Genomic DNA, 20237 nt, shown 5'->3' with positions numbered 1-20237 from the left:
GGAGATATAACCCATATCCTTGACCCATACTGGAGATATAACCCATATCCTTGACCCATACTGGAGATAGAACCCATATCCTTGACCCATACACGAGATAGAACCTATATCCTTGACCCATACACGAGATAGAACCCATATCCTTGACCCATACTGGAGATAGAACCCATATCCTTGACCCATACACGAGATAGAACCCATATCCTTGACCCATAATGGAGATAGAACCCATATCCTTGACCCATACACGAGATAGAACCCATATCCTTGACCCATACTGGAATGGGAGCCCATATCCTTGACCAAATAATGGAGATAGAACCCATATCCTTGACCCATACTGGAGATAGAACCCATATCCTTGACCCATACTGGAGATAGAACCCATATCCTTGACCCATACTGGAGATAGAACCCATATCCTTGACCCATACTGAAGATAGAACCCATATCCTTGACCCATACACGAGATAGAACCCATATCCTTGACCCATACACGAGATAGAACCCATATCCTTGACCCATACACGAGATAGAACCTATATCCTTGACCCCATACACGAGATAGAACCCATATCCTTGCCCATACTGAAGATAGAACCCATATCCTTGACCCATACACGAGATAGAACGCATATCCTTGACCCTATGGAGATAGAACCCATATCTTGACCCACACTGGAATATAACCCTTATCCTTGACACATACACGAGATAGAACCCCATATCCTTGACCCATACACGAGATAGAATCCATATCCTTATTATACACGAGATAGAACCCATATCCTTGACCCACATACTGGAGATAGAACCCACATCCTTGACCCACATAATGGAGATAGAACCCATATCCTTGACCCATACACGAGATAGAACCCATATCCTTGACCCATACACGAGATCTAAAACCCATATCCTTGAGCCCACATACACGAGATAGAACCATATCCTTGACCCTTACTGGAGATAGAACCCATATCCTTGACCCATACTACAAGGAATACAACCCATATCCTTGACCCATACTGGAGATAGAACCCATACCCTTGACCCACATACTGGTGATAGAACCCATATCCTTGACCCATACTGGAGATAGAACCCCATATCCTTGACCCATACTGGAGATAGAACCCATATCCTTGACCCATACACGAGATGAACCACTTATCCTTGACCCTTACACGAGATAAGAACCCATATCCTTGACCCGCATAATGGAGATAGAACCCTTATCAACAACCCATAATGGAGATAGAACCCACATCCTTGACCCCATACTGGATAGAACCCATCCTTGACCCATACTGGAGATAGAACCCATATCCTTGACCCGCATACACGAGATAGAACCCATATCCTTGACCCATACTGGAATAGAACCATATCCTTGACCCATACACGAGATAGAACCCATATCCTTGACCCATACTGGAGATAGAACCCTTATCCTTAACCCATAATGGAGATAGAACCACATCCTTGACCGATAATGGAGATAGAACCCATATCCTTGACCATACTGGAGATAGAACCCATATCCTTGACCCATACACGAGATAGAACCCATATCCTTGACCCATGCGAGATAGAACCCATATCCTTGACCCATACTAGAAACAGAACCCATATTATTGCTTCAAATTACCACAGTACCGTTCACACTCGACTCACCAGTACACTGACAACAACCAACAACCTGAATCTCGTTACATTCAGTGCTAGAAAGGCGAACATTACTCTTGTTTCTCGTTACATCATTACACTGTCAGCCTCCACTTGTCTTCAGTCGTATCCTCCTCTACTGTACTGTATCAAACGTTTGTGTTATTCGTGAGATTAAGATTTGTTAGGTGGTAATGGCAGATTATTTTATTTTATTTATTTAGCTAGTTATTAACATATTATTATTATTATTGGTTTAAAGATTATAACAAATATTTTCACTTTGGGTTATATTAACAGTGTTCAAAGCGTTATCTCTATGGCAGGTTGTGTTACAGGACCTCTTTTAAGTGCTGTTTTACGCCCGGAGTTTTAAACACCCTCTCCTGTTGAAGAGGGTCGTCGTGTTTCAACCTGAGTTTAAAAAAAAAAAAAAAGTCCTGAAAAACACCGCAGTACAGTAGTGACGGAGTGGTATGGCTGTATTCATGGGGTTAAGTCACCGTACTTAAGGGCAGTTATCGTATTCAAGGGGTAAGTCATCGTACTCAAGGGTAAGTCATCGTACTCAAGGGTAAGTGATCGTACTCAGGGTAAGTCACCGTACTTAAGGGCAGTTATCGTATTCAAGGGGTAAGTGATCGTACTCAAGGGTTATCGTATTCAAGGGGTAAGTGATCGTACTCAAGGGTAAGTCATCGTACTCGAGGGGTATGTCATCGTACTCAAGGGGTAAGTCATCGTACTCAAGGGGTATGTCATCGTACTTAAGGGGTATGTCATCGTACTCAAGGGGTATGTCATCGTACTCAAGGGGTAAGTCATCGTACTCAAGGGTAAGTCATCGTACTCAGGGGGTTAATGACGTGTATGTGTGTGCTCTTCCCCGCCTCATAACGTTTCTTAAAGCTTTTTGTTCCCTGACTGAGATAGTAACACAAGCAGGTAAGTTGTATGTATCCCCTGATATGATTGTAGATGACTCACGTGTTGTTGTTATTAGGCATATTGTGAAACTGCGAATTGACCAAGACTGTGTGTGTGTGTGCTCCCGGGCGTATAAATGTGTATACAGTACGTGTGCGCGCGCGTGCTCTACATACGTCAAATAACTGTAGAAGGTATAGAGTAAACACATTAATCTACTCAATAACCTTAAACTAATTGTCCACTACTATAAGGTGCGATGTTAGGGGGTGACTCAAGTAGGTTATAGGATCAACGCCTGGCCGTCCGACCCTGCTTGTTAGGTGATTGGTGGGAGGATCACCATAACTATTTACCTTCACTTACAATAATAATAATAATGGTAATAATAACTTCACTATAGTTTTATCGATCTGTAAAATACAAATCGAGTGTTATATAATAGTGTAAGAAATTCAAATGGTAATATTATTATAGTATATTATATCACATGTCAGCTATTTAAATATTTATTTTATCATTTAAGGACTACCCAGTAGTGTCATCCAAGCCGTGATAACACTAATAGCAAGATAATACAATCTACTGTAAAATGGTGATCTGATAGCCAACACCGTGTCAGCGCGACCTTCCCCACACACACACTCAGCGTTCAGGTGGTGCTTGAGGTTGTGGTTTTGTCCATATCTGGCATTGTCGCACTAAACTTGTTACTGACACGACAACTTTTAACAATTTTAGTCAGTAGTATCAGCCGGTGTGTGATGCTATAATAAAGTGCATAGGTTTGTGGCTCTGGTATTGAATTAGAAATGATAATAATAATAAAAAGTAAGCAGAGGTCAGTACAGGGATGTGGTGATAGAGTAGCCAGCCAGGTTATTGAGGTCAGAATATAGATAATGTGTGTTGGTTGTTAAGTGATCAGTAATGGCTAATTGTCATTCCATGTTTTATTTTATCGAAGGCGAAAATAATTATAGGTTCAAGAATTTGTGAATTTTAATACGTTATGTTGCTGGTTATCAAAATGAAAGACTTTGTTGCTATGGAGACTCGGTATGACGTAGCCAGTGGCGGGAATGATCGCTGGGGACCTGGAGGCAGTAGTGTTCTGCGCACCGCTTCTCCCTGTAGCAGGTGACAGGTCTCTCCACCGCCCCCTTCCTCCCATGATCTGATAATCTCACGTTCACCACACCTTCATCACAACACCCCTACACGTTCACCACACTACAACCACACCACTCCTACACGTTCACCACACTACAACCACACCACTCCTACAAGTTCACCACACCGTTCACCACACTACCACCCTTACGCGTTCACCACACCACCACCCTTACGCGTTCACCACACCTTCATCACAACACTCCTACACGTTCACCGCACCTTCATCACAACACCCTTACACGTTCACCACACTAATCACACCACTCCTACTCGTTCACCACACTACCGCCTTTACGCGTTGACCACACCCTCACCACAACACCCCACAGCTCGTTCACATACGCTCATGCACGCACTCACAAACAACCAATTATACTCTGTTACCACAATCTACAACGGCAGCAATAACTCATCATAGTACAACAATAATGGCATATGAACAACAACAACAACAATGATAAATTAACAAAAACAACAACAATGGCAACACTGGAGACAGCGTATTAACACACACACACACACGCACACACACACACAGCTGGGTTCCTTACCTTCCTAAAGGCGTCGCCACGTCGTCACATACCTGCCACCCCCTACCCCCAACACACACACGTCCTCAGCAGCCCCATGCACCACCTCAGCAGCCCTGTGCACCACCTCAGCATACGGCGAGTGGCTAAGCGGACCCTTCTCATTAATAAACTGACACCAGCTTAATTTGGTCATAAGGATTTGAGGATTTGAGTACTAATTGGTCCTGGTTCCATTAGGCACCAATCCTAGTGGTTCTCAATCGTAATGGTTTGGTTAGACTGGGGCCCATTTGGACTAGACCTCTAAAATCATAAAAGGGTAGTTTGGGGCCTGTTAAGACTGGGGCCCATTTGAACTTCAACCCAGAGTACAGTATATGGTGTTATGTCTCTCATTTCAGTTTGATCATTAAAGCTCTAGTGAAGGCCAAGAGATATAACATGGCCGCTTTGCTTTATCATCTGGGTTCGTTATATAAGTGTAATATCCCATCCTGGCTTGTCTGTCTGGGGAGAATAATTGTCTCTGAAGGCGACACAATGAATCACTTTCATATTTTGTGCCTTAGAAAACGAAAGCAATAATAACTACAACAATAATGAAAATAAAAATAAAAAAGGCACCAATTGATTCTTTTCAGTTGGTATTTACCGAGATGAGTTTATTTGAAAACTGTTTATTCTCTGGGAGATTTTCATCACTGTCCGTTATCGTTTAAGGCTAATAATTGTTAGCCATTAAGGATATAATTCGCTCTTTGCTGAGTTTTTCCCGTTTTATTGTTTAAAGCGTTACTTTGGTCTGGTAATGTGATGTACTTACCGTACCGCCTCTTTCTCACTCTCTTAGTCTTTCTTGCCGTTCTCCACCTTATGTAAATCTATAATACTCCGTCCACACCCCAGCCCTCGTACAGGAGTGAAGGTCATAGTAAGAGTCGTTGATCTGTGTCAGGAAGGCGGGTGAGGTGGGCTGTGAACAGTCTCTCAGGGTTACCACCAGCCCTGGGTGCCACTAGTTGACGTGGCGTTACGGCCCGCGGTGGGCCACCTGCCCGCGCTGTTCTGTCCATTCCCATACGCCCGCCCCACACCACAACCACCGCTATCTTTCTATAGTAAATAGAAAACTTGTTTACTCTGAATGGATGATCATGACATGGTATGACCGTCTTAGAGAGAGCTTATAGCGTCTTGTAAAAAGGTTGTACTGTACTGCAGTAGGTGTCCAAGTTGCCGTAAGTTAACCAACTTCCTGTGATAGCCGTACCAGGGCAAGGGTGGTACTGGAACGGCCATTCCCCTTCCCGCGGGTCCTGCCCTGGGCTCACGACACGTCAGCAGTCTACGACACGATGCGTCGCTCCCCCCATTTGAGGTTTATTGGTTCATATTTACGATGAAGTCTAGTCCTCGTACCCTACAAAAATAACACTAAACCCTTAGGTTACTTAATGCTTTTTAGTGCCATTAAGTCACTTCCTTTGTGTCGTAGCATCTGTGACACAATTAGGTACTTCTCATGACTCTAGTTAGTGGTGGGATATTAGCAACCTGGGGCCAGGAACGCCGCCCCCCCTCTTACTCCCATCCCCATGTTACCTCCCCCACACACCTCTCCTGCCTCCCTCAGGCTTGTACTATGGACGATCATGCACACCTGTACTATGGATGACCCACACACCTGTACTAGGGATGACCCACACACCTGTACTATGGATGACCCACACACCTGTACAATGGATAACCCACACACCTGTACTATGGATGACCCACACACCTGTACTATGGCTGACCCACACACCTGTACTAGGGATTACCCACACACCTGTACTAGGGATGACCCACACACCTGTACGAGGGTTAACCCACACACCTGTACAATGGATAACCCACACACCTGTACTATGGATGACCCCCCACACACACGCGGGGTGGTCAAGGTTACACAGGAAGCAGAACCAGAAAATTCCCCCCCTCCCCCTCCCGCCTGCCCTCAAGGTAGCTCCAGTGAGAGATGAATCGAAGGGGTGGAAGGAGGGAGAGAGAAGAGATGAAAGAAGAATTAGAGGAAGGAGTTGATGAGAGAGAGAGAGAGAGAGAGAGAGAGAGAGATCGTGAATCTGGCCATAATTCTCAAGGGTTCGTTCGTTCATCGGGTTTTCCTCACACCCCAAGATCTAAGAGCTCATCTACGGTACCTGACTGGCTTATTGTATTAAAAAAAAATATATAAAAAAAAATAAATCAAAATAATATTGAAACTTTTCCCCGAACATAATACACTTACATGGGCCAAGGTGCTAAAATAAACATGCTGTTACCTTTGTTTTTAATATGATGAAAACGCCTCGCTGATTGTGGTTTGAGTAGTGAAAAAGGTATTAATATCCTCGAAGAAAAAAATTACATGGAATAAGAAGTTACTATAAGTTGAGGACTCATCGTAACGAGGGCTTCAAATGTAACGAAGATAATGGTTGTTATAATGTTATTACTCTGCTTTAATAACTAAGGGTCTTCAGGTGCGTAACAAGGTTATTAAGAGACAATTTTCTGTTATCTCTGTCACCCATAACGTGTCATTAATTACCCTTTATTCACGTAAAACACAGTATGGTGATAGCTGCAGTAAGTCATTAACTCCACCATTAGTTATTAAATATTTTCACACCTATATGTTCAGGCGGCTTACGCAGATTAATCTCAATAAAATTACATAATTGTGCGAGGCAAGTGTACCAATTATCAATTCAATTTCAATTTCAATTGTTTATTCCTTGATAGAGGAAGCGGGATCCTAGTGCTGTCACTAGGTACCCCTGCACCAATTATCTATCAAAAGACTGTTGTCACGTTACATATGGTTGCTAGTACTTGGCTCCTCCACAAGAACATTGAAAGCGAGTACGAACGCTCGTCATAAATCATGTGATGGAATAATAAGAGTCTTTACCACTTGGCAATAAAACACACTATCGTTTTCCTTTGGCTCAGTATTATTGATAGTTATTGTGTGTGTGTGTGTGTGTGTGTGTGTGTGTGTGAGAGAGAGAGAAGGTAAGGTGTAGTGGTGGCTGGTGGCTCCCCAGGGCGGGTGTGTTCACGTGGCCAACACTCCCGGGGGCCACACTGGTTATCCTCGGCTTTGTGTACCTCGTCGGAGGGAGTGGAGCAATACAGTCATGAGTGGTGTAGTTTTGTAATATTTTCGTTGGCCATATAATTTTATAAATGATTTCTAGACTGATTTAGTTACGCATCATGTAATTGCTCTTATTTAGGCTGCAGTGGTAAATTTGACAGTCTTTGGTGACGTCATTTCATCCATTAATCAACAATAGTTTTATGTTGTTGTTGTTATTGTTATTATTATTATTATTATTATTATTATTATTATTATTATTATAATTATTATTATTATTATTATTATTATTATTAATATTAATATTAATATTAATATTATTATTAATATTATTAATATTATTATTATTATTGTACTTGGTAACTTATGAATGCTCTAAACCTTGTAATTTGTATCCCATAGTGGAAGCCTCAGGGTGGGTGGCTGGGGGGTTGACAGTTTCACTTGTCAATTCAGGTGCGGCTGCTTAACTGATTTGGGGTTGGTTAAGCAGCATTTGGGACACTAAGCTGTTGCAGTATGACATGCTTTTTCTTAGCTGGCACTGAACCCCATGCTGGGTTGCACAGCAGTGATGTCACCAGTGTGCCCTGGTAGTGCCCGACAATCACTCCCTCATATGCAGAGACCCTCTGCATGCTACCCTCACCTAGTTGGAAAAATAAAACCAGTACATAAAACCAGTCTTAAATAAGACAAATATATATCTGAGAGTATCAGAAATAGAAAAATCATCTGAGCATACTTGAAAACATACATATCGACACTAAGATCATTTAGATTGACAAACTACATCAATTTCTATAAAAAAAAGAGATCATCTTTCGAAGGTCAATTTGGCAGCCATCTTGAAAAATGGCCGCCATCTTCGATTTCCACTTGGCCAATCAGGCAGATTTGACAAGTAGCCCCTAGGGTATGATCAGGCCAAATTTCATGCTTGTATCACCATTTGCACGATTTTTCCATTATCCGCTCTACTAAATAGGGTATTACCCCGCCAATCACTTCCAGCACAGTATTAGTACAGTGTGTGTCCCCTGCATCCCTTAAATAAGACAATAACCGTTGTCTGACTCTCTGGTAGTCTTAAACACTGTATTCAGAGTGTGCTGTATATGAAATGCTCAAGGTGTTTGAATGCTTGACTGATTGGTCGTGTAGCAAAACACTTCCTGATTGCCCTCCGCTGCAGATAGGCTCAAGCACAAGTCGCGGCTCGCGCTGTTTGTGTCTGAACGGACGTGTTGTTTTCCGAGGACCAAGTAACTATACACTGCTAGAAGGGAAAAAACAGACTTGATAAAGGTATGTAGAGAATAATTTACTGCGCTTAACGTTGATAATGGCGTAATTAAGGGGTGAGCAGAGTCCGCCAGTCATTATCTTCACCCATCAAGATATAGAAAAGTTCGACGGATGCCGTAACTTTTATGTTGCTGTCATTTTCCTGGTCCGCCGTCTCTAGCCTCGTTTACTAGTGTATCTTGGTGACTAGCGAAAGGGAGTGGTGTGACCCGGTGACCACTGAGGGGCGCTGGTGTATCCTATTGACCATTTGTTGAGGAGAATTGTGTGATATCAGATTTTATCATGAATTGTTTGATTACTGAATATTGCAGCGTTGTCGTCTTCCTTGACAAGATTCTATGGTGCACATTGGCTGGTCCTTGACAAACATTAGTTCTCAGAAAAAAAATGTGTAACTCAAAAAGCACAAACACGTGATTTTTTTTTTTTTTTCAAATGTTGACTAGTTGGAAAACCTACCCTAAATTATCCCTTAAATCGTAAGTTTTGCTTTCGGACAAAACGGGAATTCTAGGCATTTTATCTTTATAATCAATAGTTTATACAATTTTAAGACATTTTTCTTCTATGACGTTTCCCCTCACAAATAACCTAAAAATTACCTCACCTAATCTCCGAATCTGAGGGTCCTGCAGCCTCCGCCTCCCCTGTACCGCCCGGCATATTACCCTAAGCCGTTTGCGAGGGAAACGTCATAGAAGAAAAATGTCTTAGAATTGTATAAACTATTGAATATAACGATAAAATGCCTAAGATTCCCGTGTTGTCCGAAAGTAAGATAATACCCTTAAATATCCTCTATGTATCTTCAGTATCTTCCAACTGGGAATAAGCTCTTGGTAAATATAGTGTACATGAAGGCAGACGACAATGTCAAATGAATCATGGGTAATATTATTGTTGCTGACAGCTTCTATTGAGTGGTGTTATTCAAGATTTAGATGTATAATTGGGGTGTGTGAATTTAAAAGCATTGATTCCACAAGAAACCAGTACTGTACAGTACAAGGAGCTAATTTTTCCTTTTCTTATTTGAGTTAGCCGAATATGTGTAGTGGGGTTATAAGAGTGTAACAGTTGATGCTCTCACATTTGTGAAGAGGAGATTAATGTTCAGTTGAGGAAATGTAGGTACTAGTTAGGGACGATCACACTACGTCTGTTTCTCGTGTAATGTATCCGTGCTGCTCCTAACGGGTTATTAGGCCGGTAGGACCCAGTCACAAACTATTGCTTATTGTAAATAATTTGACAACTATTTCGTTAGGTCTTAATTTTTAAAGAAAACGCTGAACTTTATTTGTTGAATTTGTTCCGCACGACATCGGAATTTAACCGATTAGTAGGTCATAAAGCAAGATTTCGCTTGATAACAAGTGTTGGAGTACCGTGAAGCACTTCTGGTTGGTCCGGCGTTGTCTGGCGTCCACACCCCCGAAATATGATGTGGATTTGTGAACGTTGATGAATATAAACAAGAATAAACACATTCTCCAGGAAGCTATCACCGCATTGAAGATTCCAGGGGTCATACCAAGTAATTATTGCCTATGTTTTTGTGATAAGCGAGTCAATGGTCTTCGTGTTCAGCTGGTCGGGGGCGGGGGGGGGGGGATATTCCAGCCAAAGTTTTTCCTTCAGCACGGAGACACATGAACACATTTGGGCGGCGACTACTCTCTTATCCTTCTTGGAACGATTATAACTACCCTAAATGAGGTCCATACATGTATACGGAAAATAAATAAAAATTATATGTACCGTTACGAAATCACTTGGTCACATACTGGATATGTTAAGAGATATGCAGTAGGCCTGTGTAGATATGAATTTTGAGAAGGAAATTTTATTTTATTTAGGAGTTTGATATACGATTCTCAGCTCTCTGGTACATTTACGGTGGCTATCGTGGGTCTGCCCGGCGGCCGAGGGGAAAACGCACTTGGATGTTTCATTTTAGCCTTCAATACTTTCAGGTTACGAGTACAGCACATTACGCTTTTGTCATTATGTGAACAGCCTTATCTTCCCTAAGCTTGATAATTGCATAAAACACAATATTTCTTCCTCTTTTGGTGATCCTGAACCACATCTTTCCTTCCTATTAGTAAAAATGGCAGCATTTAGGCTCATTTGCACCAAGACTGTTCCATGCTGGCGTCCCACCTCATTACTTATTCCTCTTGGTGGCTGGGCTTGTACCCTACAGTATGTATGCGGCCAAATTATCTTATTCAATATTTACCGACATGTTTCCCAGCCTTCTCGTTAGATCCTCATTGTTTACAAAATCATCCCATTTTACCCAACAGAATTTTGAACATTCTGTACTCCAACATGTTCAGTTTCGTACTTACAGTATACATTCAGTTCACCATGCTCCCACTTGAACATTTTTACTACAGTGAACACTTTCCACATCACTTTTAAATTAAATTTGCTTTTGGTCCATGAACTAGTGATCGGCACACCAAACTTCCTCACTCCTCCATTGCCATACCTTTGATGCACCGTTTTAATTAAGAGGTTCAGCGAAGTCAGTGTTTTACACGCAATCCCACGTTTTATACAACGAACACAAGGCAACAGTATGGCCAGTATTGCAGGTAACATATACATCGGTTTCAAATTAATAATTGTGTGCTTAATTAGGTCATTATAAAACATTGTCTTATTAACTTTCAATGTCATTCCAAGTTTGGGTTGAGTTAATTTTCCCGTGCACCTCTGTGATCACCAGCAGTCACAGCACATACCTCATGAGTGGATAGTTAGATTCTCCGTAAATCTTAACACTTTACTTTATTTCACCTGATGATTAACCACTTCCTGTTGGGGGATGGATAGGTTAACGTTATGGTTGTTCCCTGGTTTCCGACTTCACCTAAGCCTGGGGGGGGGGGGTCCAGACACATTAATGAATGTCAGCTTGAGTGTTGACCATAAGACCTGCAGCCTCACTTCTTCCTACGAGTGAGGTGTGCGGTATCAGTTTGTTGATTCATGCCCGATGGTGATAGATGGGCTGTGGAGGTGGTGATGGATGGGCTGTGGAGGTGGTGATGGATGGGCTGTGGAGGTGGTGATGGATGGGCTGTGGAGTGGTGATGGATGGGCTGTGGAAGTGGTGATGGATGGGCTGTGGAGGTGGTGATGGATGGACTGTGGAGGCGGGTGGTGATGGATGGGCTGTGGAGGTGGTGATGGATGGGCTGTGGAGGTGGTGATGGATGGGCTGTGAGGTGGTGATGGATGGGCTGTGGAGGTGGTGATGGATGGACTGTGGGGCGGGTGGTGATGGATGGACTGTGGAGGCGGTGGTGATGGATGGGCTGTGGAGGTGGTGATGGATGGGCTGTGGGTTGGGTGGTGATGGATGGGCTGTGGAGATGGTGATGGATGGGCTGTGGAGATGGTGATGGATGGGCTGTGGAGATGGTGATGGATGGGCTGTGGAGGTGGTGATGGATGGGCTGTGGAGGTGGTGATGGATGGGCTGTGGGGTGGTCATGGATGGGCTGTGGAGGTGGTCATGGATGGGCTGTGGAATTGGGTGGTGATGGATGGGCTGTGGAGGTGGTGATGGATGGGCTGTGGAGGTGGTGATGGATGGGCTGTGGGAGGTGGGTGGTGATAGATGGGCTGTGGAGGTGGGTGGTGATGGATGGGCTGTGGAGGTGGGTGGTGATGGATGGGCTGTGGGTGGTGATGGATGGGCTGTGGAATTGGGTGGTGATGGATGGGCTGTGGAGATGGTGATGGATGGGCTGTGGAGGTGGGTGGTGATGGATGGGCTGTGGAGGTGGTGATGGATGGGCTGTGAAGGTGATGGATGGGCTGTGGAATTGGGTGGTGATGGATGGGCTGTGGAGGTGGGTGGTGATGGATGGGCTGTGGAGGTGGTGATGGATGGGCTGTGGAGGTGGTGATGGCTGGGCTGTGGAGGTGGTGGTGTTTAGCAGAGAGGGGTTATGGTGACAGTACCCGGTTGTGATGGTAGGGGCAGTATGGGGTGGTAATGGTAGTATGGGGTGGTAATGGTAGGGGATTACATTTAAGGGAAAATTAAAACGAATGGAGGATCGTCACATGTGCTGATTAAAATGAAAATTAATTTAAAAGTAAAAATCCCAAATATGACGATGTATTAAAATTAAGTTTTTCATAAGTTCTTAAAATCCGTTTTATCCAAATGTTTGCACACAACAAAAGAGGTACAGTGTGCTGTAGAGCCATTTTCTATTAGGTGTTGTTTTTCTTTATTAATGCCAATAAAATCAATGTGTTCATTACACCAGGAAATGTTTTGTTAAACGGATAATGTGACCAAGGGCTGGGGATCTGTGAGGATAATGTACCTTGGTACTTAAGGCTTCTCGGCCAATCACAGACCTGTTATAATAGCGGATTGCCAGAAACCTCTTGTACCAGCACGCTGCAGTTTATCATGTTTACCAGAGTTTTAAATTAGGACTAATTCCACATAGCTTTAATTAAGGTTAATATATAATGATGATCAAATTTTTAGGTCTGTTGTAGGCATAAAATTTGTAGAGTGGGGAAAGGGTTTTTGTATGTGCAGGTCGCCCGGATGGTCGGAGGAGGGTCCTCCCAGACGTGAGAGCGCGGGGTAGGGTGTTCCCAGGACTGCCAGATCCTTTTTGAGCACGCCACCGGGAAGAGGCTTGGACTTAACTTACATTGTATCTTTGTGGGCTTTTACTTATATTTCATTCAATTTGTATTTATAACACAGTGATAGCCAGGAAGGCTTAAATATTTCACTGAACCTATGACTCTTGGAAGAAATCAGTGATGCGTTTGCGTTTGTAAGATACTGGTTTGATTTGTGTGATGTAGGTTGTTTACACCACTGCAACTTTGAAGATATTTTGAGTATGAAACAGACGATACGGTAGGGTTCACCCGAGTCAGGTGAGACGGTTGATGAAGAACAGTAGCAGCGTAACACAAGATACAAGAGCAAGACAATGCAACTGGACCAGATCTTAAGTGCGGCCGTAGCCGCCGTCAACGTAGAGGAGGGACAGATACCCTCCCCCAGCGTCCCCCAAGACTCTCCAACTGCACCAGCAGCGGCACAAGATCACCCTCCATTTCATTTTGATCCCGAGGCCGAATTCAGCTATACAGCCACCAAGTTAGAGTCCCAGGCTATGGTCAGAAATGGCCACCATAAAGGACAACAGCTTGGGGACCTGGACGACAAGACTGCTGTACAGCCTTATAGCGAGAACCAGACTGAAGGACTGGCAGACATGTCCTTCTTTTCCCTAGATGATGATAACCTGGTAATCACGTCCCAACAGGCACTCGAAATGTTTGAATCGCCTTCCGAAGCTCCCAGAGAACAGTACGGCGCCACCTACCACGTCCTTATGGGCTCCAACAACCCACCGCAGGTCAACACTCCACCTATGGATTTGCCACAACAAGTGACCGCGTGTGGGGAGGTGTCTCCTGATATAAAAGTGCCTCTGTCTGGGAAGATGCCCTTGTGTGAGGATGTGGCTGCTGATATAATAGTGCAGCTCTCTGAAGATATGCCTGTATGTCGAGAAGTACCCATGTGTGGGGACGTGATTGCTAATGTAGAAATACCAATGTCTGGGGAGGTACCAATGCCATCTGCCGAGGTCGAGATACAGACGACCCTTGACGCACCCCAATACACATCTCTGGCGCCTGCCAACGCCTCCGCGTCGCTGCAGGTGCCCAGTACTTCTCTGGACACCTTCTCGAGTGGGACACTGCAAGACGTCCCTGGCACCACCCTTGATGCTACAGTGGATGCCAATGGTCGCTTCGTGGTGCAGGTTGTGGCACCAGGCATCAACATGACCATTCCAAACCAGTTCCTGGGGAACGAGGAGGTGGTATTGTCAACGCCAACACAGCAATACTCTGAGGTGCAAGCTGACGTGGCCTCTCATCTTCAACCCTCTACCACCAGTTACAACCAATATTCTGCTCCCTTACCACACAACCCTCACCATCACCTGCCTCAAGTCCAAGCGCAACTATCGAGCGAAATCACGGTTAGACCAATATATGATCAGAGTCAAGAGAGCGAAGAATCTAGTTCGAATCGCTCTGACGTGCTAACGGCCTTGAGGGCTTCCATTTTCCGTTCACGGGCCAAGAAACGCCACAAGGAAGACGACCAACGCGGAATTACAAAACGTGCTAGAGTCAGAGGATTAAAACAAGGGAAGAATGAATTCGTCAGTCAGGAGCTGCTTGATCAAGTGAACAAGGAAACTGAGGCAAGCACCATGACGCCGGGTCTTACAGCACTTCCATATCAAGGCAACAATATGTTGGGAGTGGACCAGGAATCTACCGATATCGCCAGCACCACACATGGTATGGAGGTGATGCAGCGCGATGAAAAGGTTCTTGGAGATCTGCACCAGCCTGAAGCCAGCAGTTACTCGCCCCAAGTGGTGTTCCCGCCTAAAGAATTGCATGGCGGAGGAGTATTAGGCAATGACACTGATCCTCTCCATGTACAGCTTGTCTACCTCGTCTATCCGATGGATTATAATGGTGAGATATGTTGATTCCCTTCCCTAACAGATGTAAGCAACCTTCCTCCATCCCAACACGAAATGTACGGTTATTTTGTAAACATATCAAGGACATGTTGCCAATATTTCTAACAGTGCCTTGTCATAACCAACAGATGTCTCAGTTGAGAGCAGATTGGTACCATTAAAATTTAATTTAATAGTTTCCAATGCAGGCTGGTGGGCGAAATTTCTTTTAAACTACGGTCGCGTAAGATGCAAAAGCCTGCTAGTGTGGGGAAGAGAATGTGTTTTCCGGTATTCACTGCAGATGGAAAGTTGTTGTGTGTGTGTTTACGTGTGGATATATTTGTACTTTAAAATATTAAAATCGGTTTAATATTACTTATAAAATTAGTTTTCACTGTTCCACATATTTCAATTTATTCATAAAATAGGAAACGATGGGAGACTAACCTGCTGGAAGGTGTGTTGAAATATGTTCCTGCGTTTCCTTCATCAAGGACTAATGGGGGGGGAGCATGCCCCCACCTTTTTTATTAATAGGCAATGCCCATTTTCGTCCGTGGGACCCGTACACTGGCTCAGATTCAGCGGAACTCTGGGCAAAATACATTTGAGGACTGCCTCGTCCAGACACTTTTTACCCTCCTTCTCCAAGCTTCCATTTTGTGTTTCATTACGAAGTAACATTAAGGGACATAAATTTGTAACTTCGAATTTTAAAAACCCATTTAATTTGATAATACGTGTTTACTGGGTGAGCGGGCTGTCAATTTGGTGCTCAAATATCTTAAAAACTGACGCAAGTCGTCTGGCGTTTGGTTACAAAACAAGTTTGGAAGAATCCTATTAGTTTTTCGTCAACGATAGCAGATTGGTAACATGCCTGGCTCTTGGTATGATTATTTGAATGCTTCCGGTTTACATGGGGGGGGGGGGGAATACAGTATATAGTTACCGTTTAATCATTCTTCCGTGATTCCCTTTGTACAGAAATGTTTATGTTGAACTTTTGAGAGTTTTCACTGATCCAAGTAAATTTTGGTATGCAACTTCGTATTAAGAATTTATTTCTAAGATGAATTTGATAATCAACGCCTTTCAAGATTAAATACTCGAATTATGGACCCTGTTCGACTTCATAACATTGACGGGGATATTAATTACTTTACTACTTTTTATCGTTATTCTCGTGGGTTAAGAGAAAGGGTAATGAAACTTGATTTTTGTCCCTACTGTTTACATTTACTACTGATAATTCTAGACGCCTATCTGTGTGGAACTTAGACTCTGTCATAATTATAATATACTTTTTTTCTTCAAATGTGTGTATTATTGTACTTTCTACGGCATGGGCAGTTCATTTTTCTTCTTCTTTTCTTGTGCATTATTATTTTGTGGTTTATCAAATTTCATTACATTATTACTTTGTTGTACATTGGTGAGTAAATCAGCAGCGAGTCAGGTGTGTGTGGAACGAACGTCGGGCGCGGTGTTGGCTGTGCTGTACGTGACGTCACAGATAACCATGGTTGCCACGTCGCGAATATTATAATTTATAACGACTGCTCTATAACTAAAATAAAAGAAATCGAGTGAATTCTATAAATTAATATAAATTTACTATAATTTTATAATTATTATAGTTGAGCATTCAATGTGTAAATAAGCTAGTAAATATTAATTAACTGAGACCTCATGATTCACATTATCATAGAACAAGGAAAATCTAGGTAAATATTGCTAGGCATCTCTCGTGTGAGGATCTGTGCTTTGTTTCGCATAATTGGCTTGGATTAATGTAAAGGTTTGTGGATAGACCTTAGTGCATGGTGGTAGTGGACAATTTATGAATTAAATACGAAAGAGACACTAGGTATCCACCCGTGAGATAGCCTTCAGGAAGTTCAAGCCCCTCTCTGCCACCCTCAGTCTCGGTGGTGCTGTTGCGATGTGTTAAATTTGTCTCGCGGGCAGTTAACCTTTGAGGAATAATTGGTAAGTTGGTATTCGTTTGTACTTATCGTTTCATTAATACTGTTTTATAACTAAATACTATAAGTGTGATGTAAATGGAGTGTGCCGTTCAGGATCCCACATGTTTTATACATAATAATTTGTACTTTCACAGTTATGGTACTTAATATTTAGTTCGTCTTTCGGTGAGTTACAAGATGTGCGTGCAACATTATTACATTAACTGACGGGTTAGATTTTATCATGTCAAGCTCAGCTAGTAACTTATGGCCTATGCGCGGGTGTCTCCTTACTTACAAGTTACAATACAGTACCTACGAAAATTGGTCTCATGCGGTCAGATATACAGGATGTCCATAAATGATTACCCTGATTAAAGCATGAGAGCGTACTGTTTTAGTTTAATCATTTATGGACATCCTGTACTTCCAAGTTTGGATGCTTTGTACACTTTTTATCGTGAAATTCTGTTCATTATATGGTAATTACTGACGACTGCATTATATAAAGGCAAATTTATCATGTATTAGGTAAAGAGGTTGAAATTAATAAGGTTAATGAAACGTATTTAATTAGATAACAGTAAAAACATTGATCATAGCTGGTGAGGTAACACCTACAGGCGGAGGCACATTAGACACTTTCTCCAAGCATGTTTGGCAAACACGGTCCGGCCAGCAAAACAGAGACGTTTTGTGTCACACTGGATGTTTTATTGGCGCGTGTCCCAAAGCTCCACGCCAACCGTTGTCCTTTTCTCTCAACAGCAAAAAATCCTGCTGCTTTCTGGGTCGTTAGGCAAAACGGGCAGCATGTTTGGAGGAAAGTGCCCAGTGTGCCGCCTTAAGGTTATTATTCAAGTATAAATATATTAACTCCATATAAAATTATGTGCCGACGGAATTGTTTGAATGTCGCCTACGGAAGGTAGACGAGGTTGTCATACAGTTCTGGCAATAGTTCAGGTGAAAATAAATCTTTTATAGGGTGAAATTTCAGTCATGCAACGGTCGGTCGTTCTCTCTGTTATTAATATGTTTTTCGTAACATTTGGAAACTTCTCATGACCTTAAGTAACAATGAATAGTTTATTATACAAATTCTGCCTTTGGTTTGTTTAATAATTATCCTGACAGTGATAGATCCACCAATCACAATCACGTTTACATACAGCCTTCCTTTACCAAGTATTGCCAGGTAAAATTGCGAACATGAGACCCAGGGTGGGATCAGTGCATCTTTGGCTGACTGTACATGTTTCTCATAACTAAATGTTTGTGAATCAATTAATGTATTCCATTCATTTATGAAACATTAAAAAAAAAATTATGCTCTGTATTTTCCAACATACTGTAAGTCCCCATACAGTTGGAAGGGGTTCCAGTGTATATGTATGGTTGCCTTGAGGACGGTGAGAAGTGGACCATATCACATAGCTCCATGTGCAGATAATTCAAGTTGTGTACTAGTAAGGGCTGCTGGTTAATTTATTAAATTGGTATGCAGGTATCATTGCGTATGTCACTCATATGATAATTTTATACTATACCAATATATATTTAATGCTTTTCGTGGAAGTACAAGGCAGGGCATGAAAAGTTTTCTGATTTATGTCATGGTACTTTTTTAATACTTCCCAAGCAAAGTTAACACACAGTATCAATACTGTGCATACATAAAAAAAATAATTTGTTACGACCTTCCTTTCACCACTGGTTACCAGCGGCCAGGGGCGTCTGTACAGAAGCAGTAGATATCTCACCAGTGACGTCGAATTACCACTGGCTGTCCCGCCAGTCTCCGGTAATTTCTCGATGATCGGTATCAGTGTACAGACAAACAACAGACAGGTAGATTTAAACCAGGTCACACACACACACATGCACTGTAGTCTTCTTTAATAAGTACTTATTCTTCACAACATTGTTAACAGGGTAATGGCTTCACAGCTTGACTCCACACTTCAAATATATAGTCGGCACACTACCAGTGTACTCCTTAGTCTTCTCACTGTATATTAATCACAACAATTCCACAATACTTGCACAACAATTGTCTTCAGGTGCTCTGCTAGGTTTATTCTTTACACTATGAACAGAAGCGATCGACTGACTCCTAGCTTGACTTGACTTGACTTAAATGCTAATGACAGGGGGGAAGGAGGTTCAGGGGACTCCTAGCCTGCTTACTGCTGTTTATATACACCTCGTCAGACGCTTCTCAAACATCCCAGAATCACTCGGACATGCCTGGGAGATTCTAGAACGTTCTACTCTGACTGAGGCTTTCAATAATTAGTAAATCATAAAAAAAAGATGCAATACATTCTAGAATATTCGTACATAATTAATACACCAATATACACACGAAAATTTCACTGCATTTGCCAAAATAACTGCCGCATGGGACAGAAAACAATCAAAACACCTAGTTTACAAATTTATCATAAAAAATTATGCCTCGGCATAACATTATGATCATATGAAGTCTGAACAACAAATTGATGTTTTCTTTTTTCTTTCTACAGGGAGTCAGAACCGGAGGATGCCATCAGAAATCTCACAGGTGTACCCTAAGTTTCCCCAGGTATGTTATAAATTTACATTACAGTACACAGTTTGTATGTCATCAATGTCAGTGACTAGATAACCTACGGTAGTTGTCCAAAGTTTAGATACCCACTGTTGGGACAGTCTCACTGATTATCTAGTCCGAGTTAGTAACAGTTATATAATCATGTAGCCACTGATGTCCACAGATATGGCAAAAGCCATATGAACAGCCACTTACTTTACTTTTATCCTCTTCACCAAATGATCGGCTCGTTAGCCGCTTGGGCGATCAGTCACGTCTCTGTTACGCACTGTTGGCAAGTACTGGGCATGCACCGGCTCCTGAGTGTACCTGAACCTGCTCCAGTGTTGGTTAAGTCTGGTCTTGAAAGAG

At 42.6% G+C, this 20237-nt stretch overlaps 1 protein-coding gene across 6 annotated transcripts in view; it reads left to right on the top strand.

Annotated features, from left to right (window-relative positions):
- Positions 1–20237, top strand: part of LOC121865027 (Friend leukemia integration 1 transcription factor-like) — a 213235-nt gene that overhangs the window by 162683 nt on the left and 30315 nt on the right. For 4 of the 6 annotated variants that reach the window (XM_042364344.1, XM_042364345.1, XM_042364340.1 and 1 more), the window contains one exon: positions 19819–19877. In XM_042364344.1, coding sequence (XP_042220278.1) covers positions 19836–19877 — 42 coding nt within the window. In that variant the 5' untranslated portion in view covers positions 19819–19835. Of the gene's footprint in view, positions 1–10744; positions 10752–17068; positions 17313–19814; positions 19878–20237 lie in introns of those variants that run through there. The other 2 variants (XM_042364342.1, XM_042364343.1) reach the window with 2 other exon arrangements.

This window comes from Homarus americanus, unplaced genomic scaffold (genome assembly GCF_018991925.1).
Source record: "Homarus americanus isolate GMGI-L3 unplaced genomic scaffold, GMGI_Hamer_2.0 scaffold2539, whole genome shotgun sequence".
NCBI lineage: Eukaryota > Metazoa > Arthropoda > Malacostraca > Decapoda > Nephropidae > Homarus > Homarus americanus.
This window is presented reverse-complemented; position numbering and strand designations above follow the sequence as displayed.